The sequence below is a fragment of the Glycine soja genome, chromosome 2 (genome assembly GCF_004193775.1).
Source record: "Glycine soja cultivar W05 chromosome 2, ASM419377v2, whole genome shotgun sequence".
Lineage (NCBI taxonomy): Eukaryota > Viridiplantae > Streptophyta > Magnoliopsida > Fabales > Fabaceae > Glycine > Glycine soja.
The window spans coordinates 10,360,034-10,380,296 of record NC_041003.1 but is presented as its reverse complement, the minus strand read 5'-3'; the positions used below and the strand labels follow the sequence as shown (position 1 = coordinate 10,380,296).

The window sequence follows — 20,263 nt, the reverse complement described above, 5'->3', positions numbered from 1 at the left end:
TTTTAAAATTTCACACAAAATATTGTTTTGTCTTACATTCCACTAGCAGTTGAATATATTGTGGTAAGTCAACTAATCAGGATAGTGTGAGTGTGGAAGTGTTGCTCTTCTGATGGATAGCTTAAAAGCTAATTTGGGACGATTTTCCTCAGTCTTGAATCATGGGATACTGTTAGCAATTCATGGTACTGAAATGGCAGTGGCAGTGTTTTGAAGGCCAAATAATTGAATTTTGATTATAGTGATCAAACTCTAAACGCCAATCCCCAAGAGAAATAATATGAAGAGTGGCTTGCTTGCATTGACTTTTACAATTTGTTGTTGGCCATTATAAACCCCCTTTTACCCTTTTCTACTTTCCTTTTATTTTTGGTGAAAACTTCTTTTCTTCTCTTCAACTTGGATATATATCACAGCATTAAAGCATGTTATTCCCTTTAGAATAATTTCTTTACGGGGCTTCTATGATGAGTGAGCCCTGTAGATACCTTTCACAATAATTCATCTTACAAAGAAAAGTGCAAGGCCACATAGTGTGTGTATGTTCTATCCATCTCCTGATTGTAATAATAATTTTTACTAACTTTATTAGTTAGGTCGTTGGCTTGCAGGTCAACAGCAATATACATAGAGGAACTTCTCAGTACAAAGCAATTGGAATAGAAAACTTCATTCTATTATTTAGTTATTTTAATTTGTGTACGCTATAGACTCTTATATTATGCATGTTATGGACTTACGGTATGGTTCAATTTCCTTGATGGAATACAGCTTTACAATCAATGATGGATTTATATATATACATGACCCTACCGACTGATTGGGTTAGTGCTTAGTTATGTCATGACAAGCACTGAACTGTGGTGATGGTCCCTTAATGAACTTGGGAGTTGGGATTCCTTTGCACGGATAATGTAACAAATTAATTGTTACTTGTTCAATGTCTTGAAAAAACAAGTATTTTATTGGTTTCATTTTCATTGTAGCTCCATCTTAATCTTTGAACAAGGCTTGATTAGTTCTCTTTCTTCGACATTACTTTCTTTGTACAAACATGGGGACTATGGGTCCAAAAATCCAATCCTAGATTCTTTGATTCCTCCATCCCTACATGGAACAAAAAGAATCTGCCAATGGCTCCACAAACAAACACTACATAAAAGAAAATCATAATTAAAGTATTTGACTAGACTATTTCAAAAAAACATTTAAAATATTAATTAAAAACAATATATTTAAAAATAAAGTGAGAACTATTCAATATTTTGGTATTTTGTTGGACTTGAAGCTATTTTTACTTCATATAGGAAAAAAAACTGTGTCAAAAATATCTTCTTTTGAAAATGAAATTTGAAAGAAAGGTTAATTCATTTAGTTTTCACTTTGAATAGCAAGATGAAAAATATCCTTAACAGCATGCCCATGATTTTATTTTTCCCAAAAGTTTCTCACAGCATTAAGAAAGTAGTACCCTATTATTCATTATGGTGGGCCTACCTAATTCAGTAGGGAATCAACCATAGAGATAGATAGTGAAGTGGGAAAACAGCAAGATAAAAACAAACCACACACTTTCCCTCTTTTCTCTCCTTTTAAGACTAAAAAATTGAGCTGTTTTGCTTTCCCTGTTTTTGCTGCATCAGAGATTCTCTCCACTCCATTCAAGTCAAAGAAAAAAGCTTATAGGGAAATTTTCATCTTTTTTTTTTTTAAAAAAAAAGGAAAAGTTGGTATGAAATGGGATGAGAGAGAGGAAGAACCACAGCTCATGGCATATATTCCCCCAACGTAACCCCACTTATGTTTCCTGATATGGAGTGAGATCATAGAACAACACAACCAACTCCAAGTTATAAAGAGAACTATAGCTGGCACATATTGATACATACATAGCTAAAAGGATCTAAAGACGCATCTATCTATGTTTCAGTCCTTTGCCAGCAAGTAAGTAGTAACTCATCCAAATATAGCAAATGGATCCACAAAACATGCAAAACCAAACCATGCATTTTGTGCTGTCCACTGATTCCAAACCAAGGCTAAAATGGACTCCTGAGCTTCACCGACGATTCATTGAGGCTACCAATCAGCTTGGAGGTGAAGATAGTGAGTATAACACAAACCTTGATCACACCTTATTTACTATTCATATTATTATTACTATTATTATTATTAAGATTTCATAGAACATCTTAGCTTATATTATTTGTCACACTGTGGCATCATGTGGCAGAAGCAACTCCAAAGAGTCTCATGAGGGTGATGGGGATTCCAGGACTCACTTTGTACCATCTGAAGAGCCATTTACAGGCATTCATTCCCCTTTTGTAATGATATATTATAATTCTTTGTTTTCCATTCACTGAATCTGGAAATCAGGATTTGTAACTTCTTTTTTTATGTTTCTGGTTACAGAAATTTAGACTTGGAAAAAGCCAACAACTAGAAACCTGTTCTGACAACAAACAAGAAGGTGACTTGTAGTGTGTCTAGTTGAACAGCAAATTACGGCATGATTGATAATTATCTCAGTTGGCATAATATATATCCTTTTTTGGTGCAGATTACATAGAAACCAAGAGCAGCAGTGATGGTCATTGCAGCAGGGAAATCAGTCTTGGGGCCCAGAATCAAATTACTGAGTAATAATTTGAAATTGATCAAATATTTTATTTTAATTTTAAAGACTATGTGTCTCATAGGGAAATGGTATTTCCTAGAGCTTTTATTGATCTAGTTCTGTGTTTGCTTACCAGAAACATGCAGATTGCTCAAGCTCTCCAAATGCAAATGGAAGTGCAAAGGAAACTCTATGAACAAATTGAGGTAGCACATATAATATGATTTATCAATTTAAACTTGCTCTTATCAAGGTTTTAAATTCCGGTCAGGTCACGGTTTCATTACATTCCTTGATATTGTGGAAAATTGTGAACGAATGTGATTGATATGACTATAATTGCAGTCACACTGCGGTCGCAGATAGTAAAAAAAAAGTTTTATGCTGTGGATGAAATCACAATCGCAGAATTTTTTAAAAACCTTGACTCTTATCTCAATTTTGAATGATGGTGCATAAGGACATGTTAATCAAAACTGGATGGTGATTTCAGGTGCAGAAACATTTGCAGCTCAGAATTGAAGCTCAAGGGAAGTATTTACAATCAGTGCTAAAGAAGGCACAAGAAGCACTTGCTGGATACAATTCTTCCCCAGTTGGGATAGAACTCACAAAAGCTGAACTTTCTCAGCTAGTTACCATCATCAACGATGCTTGTCCAAGTTCTCCCATCTCAGAACTGACAGAAACAAGAGGGTTGAGTTTAAGCTGTGGGGAGAGGAAAAGAGACAGAGGCACTATGTGTTCACTGGAAAGTTCCTTGACATCTTCTGAAAGCTCAGGGAGAAAGGAAGAGAAACAGCCAATGGAAGAGATTGTGGAATTCAAGAGTTCCAATAATGTTTCATTTGAATTGCCATTGATGGAGATTCACACTGAGGATAAAGCATCCAATGGAGGCTTATCAAGCAATGAGGGTAGTGGGAGAAAGAGAAGTTTAGCAGCAACAGAATCTGATGATGGAAGCTGTGTTGTTGAGCAACCATGTGGGAAAAGATGTGGCAACAAGTTGTTGAGGAAAGTCAAGTTGTCAGAAATGCTTGACTTGAACAGCCAATGTCAGAGTGACATGGACTCAACAGGTTCAAAAACATTGGACTTAAATTGCAGTTTAAACTTTTGGGAACCATGAAGATGGTTTTTATATACTTCACTTCCTAATTAATTATTATATAAACGTATGTAGCAAAATCATTGTCATAAAAGAAATGTTTATATAGTATGTATATTTTTATTATTATAATGGAAAAAAAGAAAGAACAATTGACTGTATATCCAATCCTGGTCAAGAGAAAAGGTGCAGCACAAATAAAATCGTAGGGTATGGTGTGGCACTTGTATATCCTGATCAAGAAAAAAAGGTGCAACACACTTAAATCATATGGTGTGGCGTATCGATAAGTTATTAGTATGAATGGTATTGGGTTATTGGGCTCGATCTTCTTAAGTAAGGTATTTAATTCAAATATTATAGATTGAAAAAATGTGATTAAAAGACAAGACTCTACTAAAAATAATTAGTCAGATTCTTCAATAATAATTAGTCATCAATAAAGCGGTGAGTAATTTGGACCAATAACATATTACAATAAAAAAAATATATGTGGTTTGGTGTCAGGTGTGGCACCCCTCTCCCACCAGTAATCACCCTCCCTCTTTCTCAATCTCTTGGTGCTTCTGATATTGGGCCACAGGATAACAAATTTCTGCTGTTACAAGTTGGTAATGGGTACCCAGTGGTTTGGTTTAATTATTAGCCTTCTAAAGGCCCTACCAAAATGTGTTGGTAACGTCTAACCCAGATCACTATTCCATTTTGAACCCATTGTTACTTCCAAGTAACTCACCATGATTGTTGTGTTAGGCACATTAGTTAAGTTTGTTCATATAAAGTCAAATTGATGTTAACTAGACAAGTTTACTTGAACCCTCTAAAGGGAAGAAAGAAATTTATATGACATATACAATTAGCATTAAGTTGTCGGCAAAAGGAAAAAATGAAGGAATGGGTGAATGATGAGTCAAAAAACCATGCGCATTTGAAAATTTATATTCGATGAGGTCTAACTTTTTAATTTATTGGTGTAATATTGTCGATATCCAAGAGGCAACACATAATTTGAATAGCTCATTTTCATAAATCAAATGATGCCATCCATTTACTCGCAAATGAATATGCATTATCCATATCAAATTTAGATATGGAACTCGCAAGCAATTAAACAAGTTCATAAGCATCTCACAGCACTTTCGTTTTCTTATTTGGAAACTAGGGTCTCTCTCCCTTCACTCACGTGGTAAGCCAAGAATATAATTCACTTGGCTGTTGCCTTGGTGAATTGAAACAATTTGGATGGGTCTCATTGCCTCTTTCATTTTGTATCTCATTTGTATCTTTATTATTGAGAATTAGATCTATAGTGATTTGTTTATATAATTGATTTTAATCATTAGTGTTCTTACCAACTCCCTGTAGACGAGTTCCTCTTTCTGCTACTCCTGGTGTATTGACAGAGGCAAATTCAAAATCCTGATTCAACAGAGGCAAATTACAAAATTTAAAATCAGAGGGTTGAGGGTTCAAATATATAAATATAGATGGAAAAAAATACAAAAATATAAGATTTGACACAACACTATCATATTGATTTAATTATATTATATCTATTTAACACTAAATAAATTATAATAAACATTAATATTTACTATATTATAATTTACTGTAGTATATTAAAATTAAGTATTGAACAATAATAATCAAACAATTGAGAGACAAAATCAATGAAAAAGTAGTGGGGAAGTAGCAAAATACCCATTTTTTAGTTAGAAAAAAAATTTTAGAGAAAAAATCAAAAAGAAAAACCATTCTCACCATGAATTTGAAGTATTGAACAACTCCTCTCTACTTCTAGAATTCCTGAGGATGAATGTGATCATGAATACAAAAAACTGAATGAAAATCATTTGAATACATTTCCATCAGAATATGAATTATACAAGAACTTGTGGAAAAGGCTCTATTCCATGCCAACATAAATCATAATACTTCAGCTCTGATTCTAAAACTACCAGGTTTGCAAGTCTTTTTTCCCTATGTTTGCTTCCTTCATATCCTCAGTTTCACCATTATTGAACATGGTAAAACCACCAAGCTTCTTTCTCATATCTGATTCTGCAGCCAAATCAAGTTTCAACATCCTCAGTTATGACAGCAAGAAACTCGAACACTGAGTAGAGGTACTATTTCAAGGCTCAATTCTACATTAATCTATTGCGTGTAGCAGGGTATGTTAGCCACTCAACTTCAATCTCTGTACGTTGGCCAATGCATATTAAATGTTTGTAACAACTGGAGGTATAATAATAAATGATAATATTATTGAAAAATAATAATAAATGATAATAATTATTAATTAATAATAACTAATGTATAAAGATTATGTTTATGCCACCTAACAAATTAATGATTCGTTCAGTTCATTTTTAATTTATTTTCAGCTTCTAATGATTTTACTAAGCATGTATGGTCTGACAATTCATTTGGCTTCTGAGTAGTAGTTTCTGTGAGCATAGGGGATAAGAGGAAAAAGGTGAGGAATTGTAGGAGGCTGCCACATCAGCAAAACATATGATGAGAAAAAAATATATAATATTAAAATGTTAGCCTATTGTTGCACACTTTAGAAATTATATATTATAAATAGAATGTCTATTTAACTATGACAATCGTTGTCAAAAAAGAAAAAATAAATAAAACTGTGACAAAACCAGCATTGTGATTTAACTTTATTTCCTTTTTTTTCTAGTTTCAACCGATCCAAGAGAAAATGAAACCACAACGCTCAATAAACTCGTGAGAATATTATAAATTCAACTCATAGATTTAACTTGTATACTCGTAAAAGTCTATTTCATACAAAAATAATAACAAAATATTTATAGATAACATACCAATTGAACATTTCAACAACATAATAAAGCAAAATAATAAATAATAAATTTCGCAATACTTAAATAACTCAGTCTAGTAATGCATCACTACTAGATAATAACTTGCAGATGTTATAGCAGGTAGAGTATTCTCATCAAGAGTTTGATATTGTTAGAGAACAAGAGTTTAATTTGATGTTGTTAGAGAACAAGGGTTTGATGTTATTAGATGTGAGAATTTTTCAATCGAGAACAACATATCAAATGGAGATATGTTGAACACTAAACAAACAGAAAACAATCCAAAATATTTGACTTTTAGTCAAATTTTTTAACTTGTTGACTCGGTGGTAAACTCGAGAATCTATCGATTTAACTTAGAGTTTATTGAGTTTATCCAAAGTCTACTAAAAAGAGAGTTTACACACGAGTCAACTCGCAAAGGATAAATGAACTTGTAAACTTGTAAGAGTTAACGAGTTAACTCGAGAGTTTAATAATCACGCTCAATAGTGTTTTAAGATGGTTGTTATGATTTATGAGTTTTTAAAATAAAGTTGACTTATGATTATGAGATTACTTTTGATTTGTTAAAAAGACATGGCAGACATAATAACATTGAACAAGTAATTGAGTCACATGATAATTTTTTGTATTTTACGTTGTTTGGTGGTTGATGCATAGTACAAGTAATTTTATGTTGTATCTTGTTTAAGATGCTTATGTACTAGATAAAATAATGTAAATTTTACTATAAAACCCTAGGTGCATTAGCAGTACCTTGACGGTGCAACAAAGGAGAGGCATCTCCACGGAGGAGGTGCGAACCCTGACATCACTGGGCACAGGGCTTGGCGGCACAAGGTCGCCACAAGATCACGGTGATGGTGGTAGCAGCATGGCGACATGATGCGGCCTCACCGGAGTTGGCCAAAAGAAAAAAAATAGCGAGAAGAAGAAAGATGACAGTGGAAACATTTGAATAAATTAACAATAAAAAAAAATAATGAGCAAAAAAGAAACAACAGTAATCCGTACATCCCTCGCTGGTAGCCAAGGTGCACACACCAACGGTCAAGTTACAATGTTTACAAAATGAGACACATATGCAAAAAGAAAAAAAGATGAGAGAAAATGAAAAGTTAAAAAAAATAGAAATAATATTATATTTCTACTTTTACTAGACATTAAATTTTGAAATATTATTGTTTCAACACATTCCCTCACATCATACCATCTTAGATGGTTAGAATATAAGTTTAAACCTAACTCAATCCTAAAACCTAGTTCAAAGAATGAGAATTGCTCTTCAATTATATATTCTAATTTAGTTTTATTTTTAATCAATATGGCACTTAAGTTTTTTCCAACAGAATTAAGTAGCAAGAAATCTTCTTTTAATTAAAACATTCAGCTCTAACGTTGTTTATTTGCTTTTGACTAGATTAAAGAAGTGAATTTGCCAAGAGTTCATAAACTAGTCCAGACACCACCTAATAATTACAATTATAAAATAAACTGATAACTGAAACAAGTTAAATAACACTCAAATAACCTCACCGTCTACTTCAAACAGAGAAAGACATAATAATGCATAAAAACCATGGCCGAGTATCACTTAAACTTGGATATCACATAATTAATTCCTATATCACTTCATATGCTTGTATCAAAAGTTACAGAAAATTAGGAGTCCCCCATTTACTCCTTTGGGTACATCCCTTCGTCATATTCAATTATTCATAGTCAACAAAAGAATACACATATGGTCGTATGCGAGGCACGTGACACACCTTTCTAACCCTCACTTTTCTCTTCCAAACATAGCCGTGGATCATGGGCCATAGTCACCAATTTCCACCATAACAATTTCCTAACGGGTTGCCACCAATACAATTTAGAGGAAATTATATTCACCTTCACCTTCTGAAGTTTGTTCTTATTATATCTGATATCTTTGGCTTTTGAACCTTACGAAAAAAACTTAATTTTTGAGCTTTTATTACACCCACTCTCCCTTTTAGGCGGAAATCGTTACACCAATCCCTTTTAGAATTTAAAAATGAAGGAGTATAGAGTATAACAAGAATAAATTTAAAAAATTTGTGTAATTTACTCTATAATTTATTACCATTAATTCTTAAAGGCCCTAATTAAAATGTTAACAAGTGACGTCTAAACCCAGATTATCAATGGTGTCTACATGCATCATTATTGTTATAATCCAGATCATAGATTATTCCATTTTTACCTACATGCAATTATGCCAAAAGCTACATACATTGTAATAATTTTCACTTTTTGTTAGCGTATAAAAGTCTCCCTGGTCATGCTAAGAAAGTGAAAGTTTAAGGATTTAAGAAATTACTTACATTGAATAGAATCATTAGCCTTGATATTCAAAAAATTGTGTGGACTTAATTCACACGAAATATTATTTTAACAAAACCTACAGATTTAGTTTCTTTTAATATGTCACAACCACCAATGAAATTCAAGGTTAGCCGAAAACATCATGCCCCTAGCAGACAACGGTTGTCGCCAACAAAGGAAGAAGGAATGATTGGTTACACCATGCGCATTTTTTTATATATATTTTATGCTATGCAAACTTTAATCAATTGGTGTCACCAGCCAAAAGAAACCAAATGATTTGTATAGCCCACATTTTTGGCAAATAAAATCATGCTCTTCCTCTACTACTCACAAGTCAATGCATTAGCTGATTGCAATATGGAACATCCACAAATTAACAAGGTTCATAAGCTTCTTCTCACAGCATTTGTTTTGTTCTTCCTTGCAAGTTTGGGTTTGTCTTTCCCTTTAGAGCCTCCAGGTAAGTTATATAACTTTGCTTTCCTTATTGAACTTAAAACAATATATCTAAATCTTTGATTTTTAAACGTGTTGAATGGTGTCGTGTGATCATTGTAGCAGACCTCACCTAGTTGGATACAGCTTTGTTGTTGTTTTTTGTTTGTATTGAGCTTAAAACAATGTTTTGATTGGTCTCAACCAGCACTTAATTTCACTATGTAGGAAATAATAGGCAATGGCACATGACTTCAGATGTTAAGCAAGTGGCAGGAAAATCTTATGACTATATTATAGTCGGGGGAGGCACTTGTGGTTGTCCATTAGCTGCTACACTATCACAAGATTTCTCTGTGCTACTCATAGAAAGAGGTAGTTCACCATATGGGAATCCCTTGGTGATAGATAGGAGGTACTATGGTTTTCCATTAATTAAGACCGATAAGTACATGTCAGTGGCACAAAGTTTCACATCAGAGGATGGAGTTGGCAATGTGAGAGGAAGAGTTCTTGGAGGATCATCAGCTATAAATGGAGGGTTTTACAGTAGAGCAAGTGAGGAATTTGTTTGCAAAGCTGGTTGGGACAAGGAACTAGTCAAAGAAGCTTATGAATGGGTGGAATCCAAGGTTGTCTTTCCTCCTTTTTATCTTTCACCATGGCAATCTGTTGCTGAATTCAGCATTCTTGAAGCGGGAGTTTTACCATACAATGGCTTCAGCTTGGAACATATCAAAGGAACCAAGATTTCTGGGAGTGTGTTTGATGAGTTTGGAAAGAGACACACCTCAGCTGACCTTCTGAATGCAGGGAATCCAAATAACCTCACAGTCCTTCTAAATGCCACAGTCAAGAGTATCATCTTTCATCACAGTAGTAAGTTAAAAAAAAAAACCCTTTTTTTATAACTATCTATAATAGGTGGTTAAAATTTTGATTGGATACACTTTTTTTCATAAGTACTTATAGAAGAAAAGAAATTAAAAAATAGAATAAATTAAATGTCTCCTATCAGTTAAAATCAACTTATACACTTTAATTTCCATAGAAACTCTCAACTTATTCGAAAGCTAAGGTACATAAATCGATTATGGCTTATGAAAAGAATTCAATTCATTTTACATTCTTATTTTCTTCTCCAATAAATATTTATAGAAAAGTTTATCTGAATAGAGCCTAACTGGCATTTTTCAGTCACCAATTCAGAATTCAATCTTGAATTTTGACCACTCAAATGCTGTAGGTAACAGGAATGAAACTAGAGCTAAGGGTATAAGGTTCATCCAGAGTAATGGCACCTTGGATGAAACCTATGAAGCATACATAAACAAAGCCAAGAATTCAAGTTCAAAGGGTGATGTCATTTTGGCAGCAGGTGCATTAGGTAGCCCTCAACTTATGATGCTAAGTGGCATAGGGCCAAAAGAACAGCTGAGAAGGTTCAACATTTCAATAGTGCATGAAATGAAAGGGGTTGGGCAAGGAATGCAAGACAACCCTTGCATAGCAGTTTTGGTGGACTCAAAGCCACAGAATAGGCTCCCTGATCCACCCCAAATTGCTGGCATAACAGATGACTTCAAGATCATAGTTGAAGCATCAATACTTCCCCTAACTTCCAACTCATCAAGGGTTAATGTTGCTGCCAAGATAGCAATGCCTACTTCAAAAGGGATGCTTGAACTGAACAACACTGACCCTAGGTTGAACCCTTCTGTGAGGTTCAACTATCTAGCAAGTGATGATGACATGGAAGAATGTGTCAAGATGACAAAGCTACTTGAGAGAATTGCAAGGTCGAAGTCTATTGCATTTTTCCTTGGAGAATCAAAGCAAGAAAAACTGACATCTACTGATATTGATCTAAGAAACTTCTGCAAGAAAAATGTGAGAACAATCTATCACTATCATGGGGGTTGCACGGTTGGATCAGTGGTTGATGAGCACTACAAGGTTTATGGAATAAAGGGATTGAGAATATTGGATGGCTCAACTTTTTCAGAGTCACCAGGCACAAACCCAATGGCCAGCCTTCTGATGCTAGGAAGGTATCAAGGACTCAAGATTCTAAGAGAAAGGAATGCAGAATCTGGCTTAAATGCCAAAGAGCACCGAAAATGAGTTTCTTGATTACCTTTTTTACCTGTTAAACAAAACCAGTGTGTAAAAAGAATAAGGCAGTGCTTAGGAGCCTAACAGTTTGTACCATGAAAACCACAATTCTATTTTCACCATGTAAAGTTATTTCATTTCATTCCTTCTTCATTGGTTTAAGTTTTGAACCACTAAAAGAAAAAGACCTTCAAAACCTCTCCTTTCTTTTTAGACCTAAAATTGGATAAATTTCTGACTTCAACAAGTTTTAAATAGCAATTTCAGTAAAAATTGTGTTACAATTATCAACATCAATGCAACCGTAGTTTTAAACTGAAACAAAAAATGGAATATAAGAGCAAAAAATCATCATTTTTATTTATCACCACAAGATATAATAACAATTTTGTGCATTTTTGCCTGTACATATTTTCCAGTCCTCCCCAACTTGAAAACCGACAACACTCTACCCCAAGATTTTAAAAAACGATCACAATTTTGGCCACAAAATCAATGTTTTTGGAGTCACCACCACGACCTCAATTCCAACAACATCGACTGCATTTGTCTGTAGTTTCCTGCAACATCAAAGACCGACCGCAACAAAACCATAACTGTGACCGCAATTTAAAACCTTGATCTACCAGAAAAACACAAAAAAGAAAAAAAACCTTCTCTAACTCTCTTCAGCAGCACCATCTCCATGACTTGATGAAGAACCATCATCATCATTTGAATCACCAGAATCAGCTTGATCATGATCTTGGTTTCTTCTACTACTCCTATTGAAAGAAAAACTAACCCAAACTTCACCACCATCACTCCTTCTCCTCTCACCACCTTCCTCCTCCCTCTTCTTCCCCCAATCAATCTCCTCCACAGGCATCTCATACCTACACACAGGGCAAGACCCATGCATCCCCAACCACTTCTCAATACAATTACCATGAAACCTATGCTTACATGGCATCTCCTTTGCCACCCCACCAACCCCAAACTCCTCCAAACAAACCACACACTCCGAATCTTCGTTACCTTCTCCAATTTCCACACTCGGCAAGGCCTCAATGGACTCCTTAGAAGCCGGTGGTCGACCACCTTTTCCGTTGGTGAATTCGCGAAACAGAGCCTCGAGGCTCGAACCACCGTCGATCACCACCATGCCCTGAGTCAAGGGGTTCACCAAGATTATTCTTTGACGTTGTGGGGCTTCTGTGGGAGCAGTTTCGTGATCTGGGTCGTCGCTATTTCGTCCTGGGGTGGCGTCAGAGAAGCCGAAGAGGAAGGGCAGAAACAGAGACATGTCTCTGTTTTGTTGAAACCTTTCGAAAACAGAGGAAATAATATCCGGCACCTCTGTCTCTGAAGCCATTGGGTTCAAGAAATTAACTTTTTTTTTTCTTGAGAGAAGGAAAGGGGGTGATGATGGTGAGAAATAATTGAGGGAAATTTTGTGGAATAATTGTGAGAAGAGAAGAATAATGAAGAAGAAGGTGGAAAGGGGAGTGAATATAAGGGGAAAACAGAGGAGGGGGGCTGCGCCCACTGATATGATACTGAGAGAATGTTGTGGAAGGATCTGGAACATTGTTTTGGTTGTTGCGTCGCTGAGTTGTGCTGTGTTATGTTATGAGGTGACCGGCCATGTTTATCTTCACAATTCAATCACTATCTTAGTCATTAAAACTTGAGATATTTAAGGCAACAATTGGGTACTTATGGGCACATCCTTGGTATTGTAGAGTGGAGCTTTTGGGTTTTATCATATCATCCGAATCCGAGTTCACACTTCATTGATGTATTTCAACTTATTGGATAGAATATTATGACTAAAAGAAATATTTCTTTTAATAATCCATACCTTGTGTAACATTTCTTTTAAAATATTTTGTTAGAAGATTTGTTAAAAATGCTATATCGTTAGTGTTTAGTATGATGATTTTGGTAGTTTAATTAATTAATAATTTAATTTATTAAAATATAAAATTCAAGTGTAATTAGTTAGATAGTTTTAATTGTTGTTCTTTAATTAAAATTAGAATAAAATTTAGATACAGTTTTCTTCAATGTTGTTTCTATTGTTCTCCAATTAAAATTGCAGTTTCACTTTCACCTTGATATTGTGTATATAATCATTTAATGCATACCTTTTTTATCCTTTTCAAAATATTTTTGGTGAGCAACACAAAAATATTTTAAAAGTGCATTAAAATGTGAAACAAAAATGTTTTCATTCTTATAATAAGGAGAGAAGGGAGTAGTATCTAAAAAAATACATTTAAATTTTGTGTTATAAAATAAAAGTTGTCTGTGCTGTTTTACATGTGACGTTTTTATTTAATATTTAGAGCAAATGAACAATCATTTCTGTTAACAAGTTGACAATTTTTCCTAACATGAAGTCATTAGCAATTTATCTATAACTATAAAAAAAAATCATAGAATAAAGCATGTGTAATTTAATCGTAATAATTTCATCATATGATAAAATATGTTTTTGGGTATGTTCAATGCTTAATCGTAATAGTTTCGTCATGTGTTATTTACCTCACAATTATTAATCTTTCTTTCGACAACTAGATGACAAATAACAATACCAAATCGTACCAACTATATTGAAAAGGTTTAGTTGTGAAGTAAATAAATCAACAGGCCCATGACTAATCTTCGTACCTCACAATTATCCCTGGCTGCAACATGTCATGGTTGAATTCAATACCGATTTGTGCTTGCATACTATAAAATCTAGTTTTGTCTAGAAGTTACGGTAATTAGGTTAGACTCAAACGTTTTAAAAAAAAACTATTGCAAAATCCCCAGCCTCCTCCATGTGTCATAACTTACTGAAAATTTGGAGAGAAAAATAATTGTCAAGATATGTGTGGAAACTGCCAACTGCCAACAAATATCATAATGTTGTAAAATAGAACTTGTATAGAAGTTTTTATTTGTTAATAATCTTTAATTGTCCTTGAATCTTTTAAGTTTGATGATTCAAGCAATTATAATTGCTGATTTAATTATAGAAATTGTGTGGTGGAGATTTATGATGACAACCTGGTATGATTTTTTGGTGTAATTCATGAAATTTCTTGTTTGGTCTATGTGGAAATTTTTTTTTTTAGATTTTGCCACATTATTCCATTTGTGATATTTCCATCGTCACTTCCTAGCAGGACCCCGCTGACGAACACAACAATAGTTACAAAATCTCGTAAGCAAAAACAATTATTAGTTATTAGTTGCATGGAAGATCCATATTCAATAATACATAACGCGTTTCCATACAAGGAAACACAAACTAAAGTTAGTTAAGACTTATGAGAAGTCTCGTTGGCGCAGAGAACATACACCATGCCACTACACCAGCTCAGGAGTAGCATGAAGAGGATTATTGTTGTAAATAATTTTTCTACCCAAAATACAAATAATAAATCATTAAGGAAAATAATTATAAAAGAGTGTGATTTTTTTTTATTTAACTTGTTTGCAAGTATCTTTCTCTTACTAAAAATTTCCAATACCGGAGACACATTATATTAACTCATCAAATCTTTAATAACCGACATTCTTGGTCTGTATGACTATGGTAATTGTTGTAAGACAATTTTGTAAGTTAAAATCCTGTATAGAACATTCAAAATCTAATTTTTAATAGTGCTTCATTATTTAAAGTTAATCAATACTTCATTATTTCATATTTTATTTTACCATATAATTAATATGTATGAATATTTACAGTATATAATATATTATATATGTGATCATTAAAATAACATCACATAATTCAATAATAAAGTTGATAAAAGTATACTTTCAATTTATTGATTTATAATTACATGTTTTGGTGATGATATGATAATGGGTTAGGTCATTTACTTATCATGTAGCAACAACCCAAATACTCCTCCATTTCCTTCAAAAAGGGAAAGTTCATCAGTAAATCAAATTTTTGGTAAGCAACAAAAATTTAGGATTTATTATTTGATACTAGTAAAAACATTCTTTTGGATACATTTTTTATTGTTAGTTGAAACTTTATTAAAAATTATAAATTATTGTGAGTCTTTTTCTTACGTAATGAGTTTCTCTTTCGATTTTATAATTTTTAACAAATTTTAATAATAAAGTATGTTTTAGGAATTATGTGTTAGAGAATGAATGTATTATTAACCTTCTTCTTTAATACCAGTATTGGATTAAATAATTTTTTAGGGAGATTAATAGATAATTTCTAACAAATTTTTTTTTAAGAAATAAAGATTGATTTAATGGTTAACAACTCATATTATCCAAAGAAAGACTTGAATCCCATTATGCATGTAACTAGATGTGGTCATGGGTCCAACCTAAATCAATGAATCCAAATCAAACCAAAGAGAAAAATTTTAAAATTATTGATTTGACTCAAATTTAAAAAATAAAAACACAATAACATTGGTTTGAGTATGATTATCAAACTCTTGAGTTAATTCATTAACTCTTACGAGTTTACGAATCTACTTATTATCTGTGAGTTGACTCTTGAGTAAACTCTTTTTTTAGTAGATTCTGGGTAGACTCTATAAACTCTAAATAAACTTGGTAGACTCTCAAGTTTACAATTGAATCAACAAGTTAAAAAAATTAGACAAAAATATAAGTCATTTTGGGTTATTTTTTGTCTGTTTAGTGTTCAACATACCTTGGTTTAGTGTGTTATTCTCAAATATGAAAATTTTCACCTTTAATAATATCACACCCTTGTTCTCTAATAACATCAAATCTTCAATGGGAATGATCTACCACTATTGTAGCATCCGCAAGTTATTATCTAGTAGTGATGCATTACTAGACTTGGTTATTTAAGTATCGTGAAATTTATGATTTACTATTTTACTTTATTATATTGTTGAAATGTTTATTTGCTATGTTATTTATAGATATTTTGTTATTGTTTTTATATGAAGTGAACTCTTACAAATCTATGAGTTGAGTCCACAAGTCGAGTCTATGAAACTCTCACGAATTTACATAAACTCTAGACTTTGATAACCTTGGTTTGAGTATCATATTTGAGTATGTAGAATCTAAACCTATTAAAACTCATACTATTTTAGAAAAAAAAAAATTTTAATGTTCATAATTCTATAATTTTTATGTTGTGTAATTCTATAATTGTCACTTGTAATACTATCTACTAGCTTTCTTTCACTTTATTATATTTTCTCTTTCTTTATTATCATTTTTTTAATTATTTTTATTAGTTGATTTGATAACTCGATTCAAAACAATTTAAATATGATGGGATTAATTCAGTTCAAGTTGCCAAATTTTTGTTGAAAAAATTGAACCAATCCAAATCAATTAACATTAATTATTTGAAAAACCAATTATTATTTCAATGAAGGATCACTTTGCAAATTTAACAAGTTTTCCTATCTTGCTTTACAGGTAGCAAGTAATGAATGAATCTAAGCCATTCAATAATACATCCTTAAATCCAGTGGCTCACAATAATGGTATTCTCGTACACCACCTGAGACAGCCGTAACCTCAAAACATAAAACCTCTGCAAACAGACAGTCTAACCTTACTTTGACATTTCACTGATAGAAATACAATCGTTCAGCCATTTCAAGACCCATTTGAAATTGCAGAAATAGAATTAATACCAACATAGCTTGTCTTTAATTGCCGTTTTGAATTAAACATAGGTACTATTTCCTTCAATGCCTAACCAAAATGAACAACTTTGGTGCTTTTTTGTGCCTGCACATCAACTGTTTGTTAAAATTCCTGAGAGAAACTCATTCTTGCATATCCATTCGTAACACAGGTTTTGGTGTTTTTGCAGCTCACACGGTGCTTGAGACATGCACAATATGGCTCAAGTGAATGCTCCAATGCTACAGTTCAAGAATTCGGCTCTCTTTGGAATCCAGCCAAACTCGTTTGTTTGCTTTCAGACACAAAGTAGAAGTAAGTTCAGCAGAAATTAATCTTTGCCCAGTTTGTTCTTCTTGGGATTTTTGTTGTGTGTTTGAGATTTTAGTCTCTTAGCCTCTCCAGTGCAATATGTTAACATTTATGGAATTTGACTTTATAACGTGGATGCCAACAATATATGCTTATAGCATTAGTCACATAATATCTGTACATGGATATAATAATGTTGAGAGACTTTCATATTGATTGCTATTAACTTTAAATGTTCCTACAGGTATAACTAAGAAACCATTAGTGATTGAAGCCAGAGCTAGAGCAAATACTAGAAAAGAAAGTGGAAAAATTCGGAACAGAAGGATGCTGAAAAAGGTATGCCTATGTTATATCTTCAACTTTTGTACTGTCATATCTATTGTAGCCAAGTCCCTGAATCTTCTGCAGACACATTTTACATTCCATGTGGAATCCATGTTTGCCATGCCATTTAACTTATTCCATTTAAACTATTAGTAAAACATGTCATCCCATTTTTTACTAGTTAGCTGTAGATTTCAGTAAATTCTTTCTGTGAATGTCTCTTATCCACAACCCCTTTAATATATAGAGATACATTTATATTATGTTATCCCTTACCATGCATGATTTTATTCTTCTTTTTTCTTTCAGTATAATGGAACAGCCACACATCCAAGGCTTTCAGTATTTGGCTCAGATAAGCAATTATATGCAATGCTTGTAGATGACAAAAATAAAAAGTGTTTGTTCTATGGAAGCACGCTGCAGAAATCAATCCGACAAGACCCTCCTTGTAGCACGCTTGTAAGTAGTAGACAAACATTGCATGAGACATGGAATGCATCTTTTTCAATTTCCTTTGTTTTTTGGAGTCTCATTAGGTGTCTGCTTTGGATTATTTTTTTTCTGTTTTGGTTGGCATAACATGATTTTAGGAAGCTGCTCAACGTGTTGGAGAGGCACTGGTCAAAGCTTGTGTTGATCTCAACATAAATGAAATATTATCCTATGATCGCAATGGGCTCCGCCAGCGTGAAGAAAAGCTAAAAGCCTTTGAGAATGCCATTTCAAGTTATGGATTCTTACCAAGATAAGTCTGTAGCTGATATTGCTTCTCTTTTGAACAACTCGTGTGAAGAACTCATGTTGAAGTCAATCTTATTAGGGTAGGACATCAGTTTTCTAGAATATTGGGTTGCAATCTCGCGTGATTGACCTTATACGTAAGATAAACTTTGAAACATCTAACATTCTTTGTGCCATAATATATATTGATTGGAATCCTAATCTGGACATACCCTATCAAAAGTAGTTGCCTGTTCTACATCAATGATTTACTTGGGTGGAGCTAGCCAATTTTTTTCCTTTGGAGAGGGACAAATATATATTCGAGAGTTACTATATTAAATTTGATCAATAATGAAAAGATTCATATTCATTAGTGCTTATATGAAATAAAATATAAATTAAGAGGAGATGATAATATTCCATCCGGCAGATGATAAAATAACATTATTTCTTGACCAATTTTGTTAGGAGAGATAAAATTCTCTTTAGTGATCTCTATGTCTAAAAGATTATTTTTATGATTTTCGACTATGAACATATTTTGTTTTCAAACAAAAAAAAAAGATAACATGCTAATATCTCTCTAGAAGAGAGGTTAATCTCTTCAACTTCTTCTCAAACTAAACGGTACTTTTTAAAAATAATGAAGAGATTATCTAATAAAATATATGTATATTATAGTTAGTTTTAAAAATTATATGGAAAAGATAGACTAAACGTTATTAAATAAAAGGCTATTATTAATAAAATAATTTATTATATATAAAATAGAAAAGACATTTAATACTTTTTAAGTAATTAAAAATATTTGATGAGGAGCACACTGTGCATTGGAGAGCAGCCAAACGCACCAGTCAAGATCATGCGTAATCTTTGAGAGAGACTGCAGATACCCACCTCTTGTACTATTAGGGAGACCGGATTTATCATTGCTTTTTGTAAACAGAAACTGATCCTTGAATTTAGTAAGCAGACAAGTCAATCAAGTTCCTCACTCCTAAGCTAGAGTGTCTCCATCTTATGCTATAGTTCATATTCGTTTCATAATGCTCCTGATTGTATTAGTATTGTCCTTTTAAATGAAACGAGACAATCTTCTTGGAGTAAAAAAAATTAACCCCAAGAGGATTACACATATGTTAAGTAGAATGAGATAGGATTTCACGTTTGTCATGTCACAAGTGTGGACCTAGGCTTGTCTTTTTATGATAAAAAAATGTAAATTCTTTGGACTATAACACTATCCTTTCCACCTAGATTTTCCGGAAAAGCAATCTACCTAAATTAATCAGATGCTTAATTTAGTCTCTGAATAATGAAGATAAAAAAAAGGGGTTAGTTCTAATTAAGCTTGGAATAGGAAATCGAAAGATTTTTTTTCTTCTTTTCAACAACTTAAGGATCCGAACATGTTTTGTAGCGGGTATTACTGTTACACCACTCGTGCTTAATTGCTTAGACATGTTACACGAGTACTTGTAGCATTTTTCCTCGTTCTTTGTTATAGTTTTTCAACTCAATCACATCTACCGTCAAATTGTTCATCCAATGACATGATTCATTGACTAGACCCTTTGTGATTAAGTTCGTGACAAATGTCACGACTCACAACTAAAACATCCTCTTAACGGCTCTTGCAACATAATGGGTAAATTTATACTGAAAATTACCCAATGGATGGATTTTTAAAAAATTATAAAAATAAATAAATCGTATTCTAAAGTTTGAAAAAATTATACTTGTACGATTTTACTTTTTTGAAAAATTTTTACTCTTAAAAGACAAATCATACTT

At 32.9% G+C, this 20,263-nt stretch overlaps 3 protein-coding genes and 1 pseudogene across 4 annotated transcripts; 3 read left to right on the top strand and 1 right to left on the bottom strand.

The window, feature by feature from the left end:
• The first annotated feature begins 1,639 nt into the window (after positions 1 to 1,639).
• LOC114386608 (myb family transcription factor PHL8-like) lies at positions 1,640 to 3,892 on the top strand. 2 transcript variants are annotated; one of them, XM_028346646.1, is made up of 6 exons: positions 1,640 to 2,106; positions 2,237 to 2,310; positions 2,416 to 2,473; positions 2,564 to 2,642; positions 2,757 to 2,826; positions 3,114 to 3,892. In XM_028346646.1, the coding sequence occupies exons 1-6, from the start codon at positions 1,974 to 1,976 to the stop codon at positions 3,750 to 3,752; spliced, it is 1,053 nt and encodes a 350-aa protein (XP_028202447.1). In that variant the 5' UTR covers positions 1,640 to 1,973; the 3' UTR covers positions 3,753 to 3,892. The 2 variants fall into 2 exon arrangements, with proteins under 2 accessions (XP_028202447.1, XP_028202441.1); XM_028346640.1 differs by having other exon boundaries at positions 1,908 to 2,106; positions 2,234 to 2,310.
• A 5,312-nt stretch (positions 3,893 to 9,204) lies between these two features.
• Positions 9,205 to 11,629, top strand: LOC114386594 ((R)-mandelonitrile lyase-like). Its single transcript, XM_028346619.1, has 3 exons — positions 9,205 to 9,386; positions 9,590 to 10,240; positions 10,608 to 11,629. The coding sequence occupies exons 1-3, from the start codon at positions 9,236 to 9,238 to the stop codon at positions 11,483 to 11,485; spliced, it is 1,680 nt and encodes a 559-aa protein (XP_028202420.1). The 5' UTR covers positions 9,205 to 9,235; the 3' UTR covers positions 11,486 to 11,629.
• Positions 11,630 to 11,811: 182 nt separating this feature from the next.
• LOC114386601 lies at positions 11,812 to 13,137 on the bottom strand (annotated as a pseudogene).
• Positions 13,138 to 17,017: 3,880 nt separating this feature from the next.
• On the top strand, positions 17,018 to 18,786 carry LOC114386584 (50S ribosomal protein L18). The gene is made up of 5 exons (XM_028346607.1): positions 17,018 to 17,154; positions 17,295 to 17,419; positions 17,661 to 17,755; positions 18,053 to 18,205; positions 18,337 to 18,786. The coding sequence occupies exons 2-5, from the start codon at positions 17,314 to 17,316 to the stop codon at positions 18,493 to 18,495; spliced, it is 513 nt and encodes a 170-aa protein (XP_028202408.1). The 5' UTR covers positions 17,018 to 17,154; positions 17,295 to 17,313; the 3' UTR covers positions 18,496 to 18,786.
• The last annotated feature ends 1,477 nt before the right edge of the window (positions 18,787 to 20,263 follow it).

What these genes read in the sequence shown, in the direction of transcription:
- LOC114386608 (XM_028346640.1), top strand. Translation starts at nt 1,974, where the DNA reads ATGGATCCACAAAACATGCAAAACCAAACCATGCATTTTGTGCTGTCC. An exon ending in TTCTGACAACAAACAAGAAG is followed by an intron (nt 2,474 to 2,563) that starts GTGACTTGTAGT and finishes TTTTTGGTGCAG; the next exon opens with ATTACATAGAAACCAAGAGC. An exon ending in AACTCTATGAACAAATTGAG is followed by an intron (nt 2,827 to 3,113) that starts GTAGCACATATA and finishes TGGTGATTTCAG; the next exon opens with GTGCAGAAACATTTGCAGCT.
- LOC114386594 (XM_028346619.1), top strand. Translation starts at nt 9,236, where the DNA reads ATGCTCTTCCTCTACTACTCACAAGTCAATGCATTAGCTGATTGCAAT. An exon ending in TTTCCCTTTAGAGCCTCCAG is followed by an intron (nt 9,387 to 9,589) that starts GTAAGTTATATA and finishes TTCACTATGTAG; the next exon opens with GAAATAATAGGCAATGGCAC. An exon ending in TATCATCTTTCATCACAGTA is followed by an intron (nt 10,241 to 10,607) that starts GTAAGTTAAAAA and finishes CAAATGCTGTAG; the next exon opens with GTAACAGGAATGAAACTAGA.
- LOC114386584 (XM_028346607.1), top strand. Translation starts at nt 17,314, where the DNA reads ATGCACAATATGGCTCAAGTGAATGCTCCAATGCTACAGTTCAAGAAT. An exon ending in CTTTCAGACACAAAGTAGAA is followed by an intron (nt 17,420 to 17,660) that starts GTAAGTTCAGCA and finishes ATGTTCCTACAG; the next exon opens with GTATAACTAAGAAACCATTA. An exon ending in ACAGAAGGATGCTGAAAAAG is followed by an intron (nt 17,756 to 18,052) that starts GTATGCCTATGT and finishes TTTTTCTTTCAG; the next exon opens with TATAATGGAACAGCCACACA.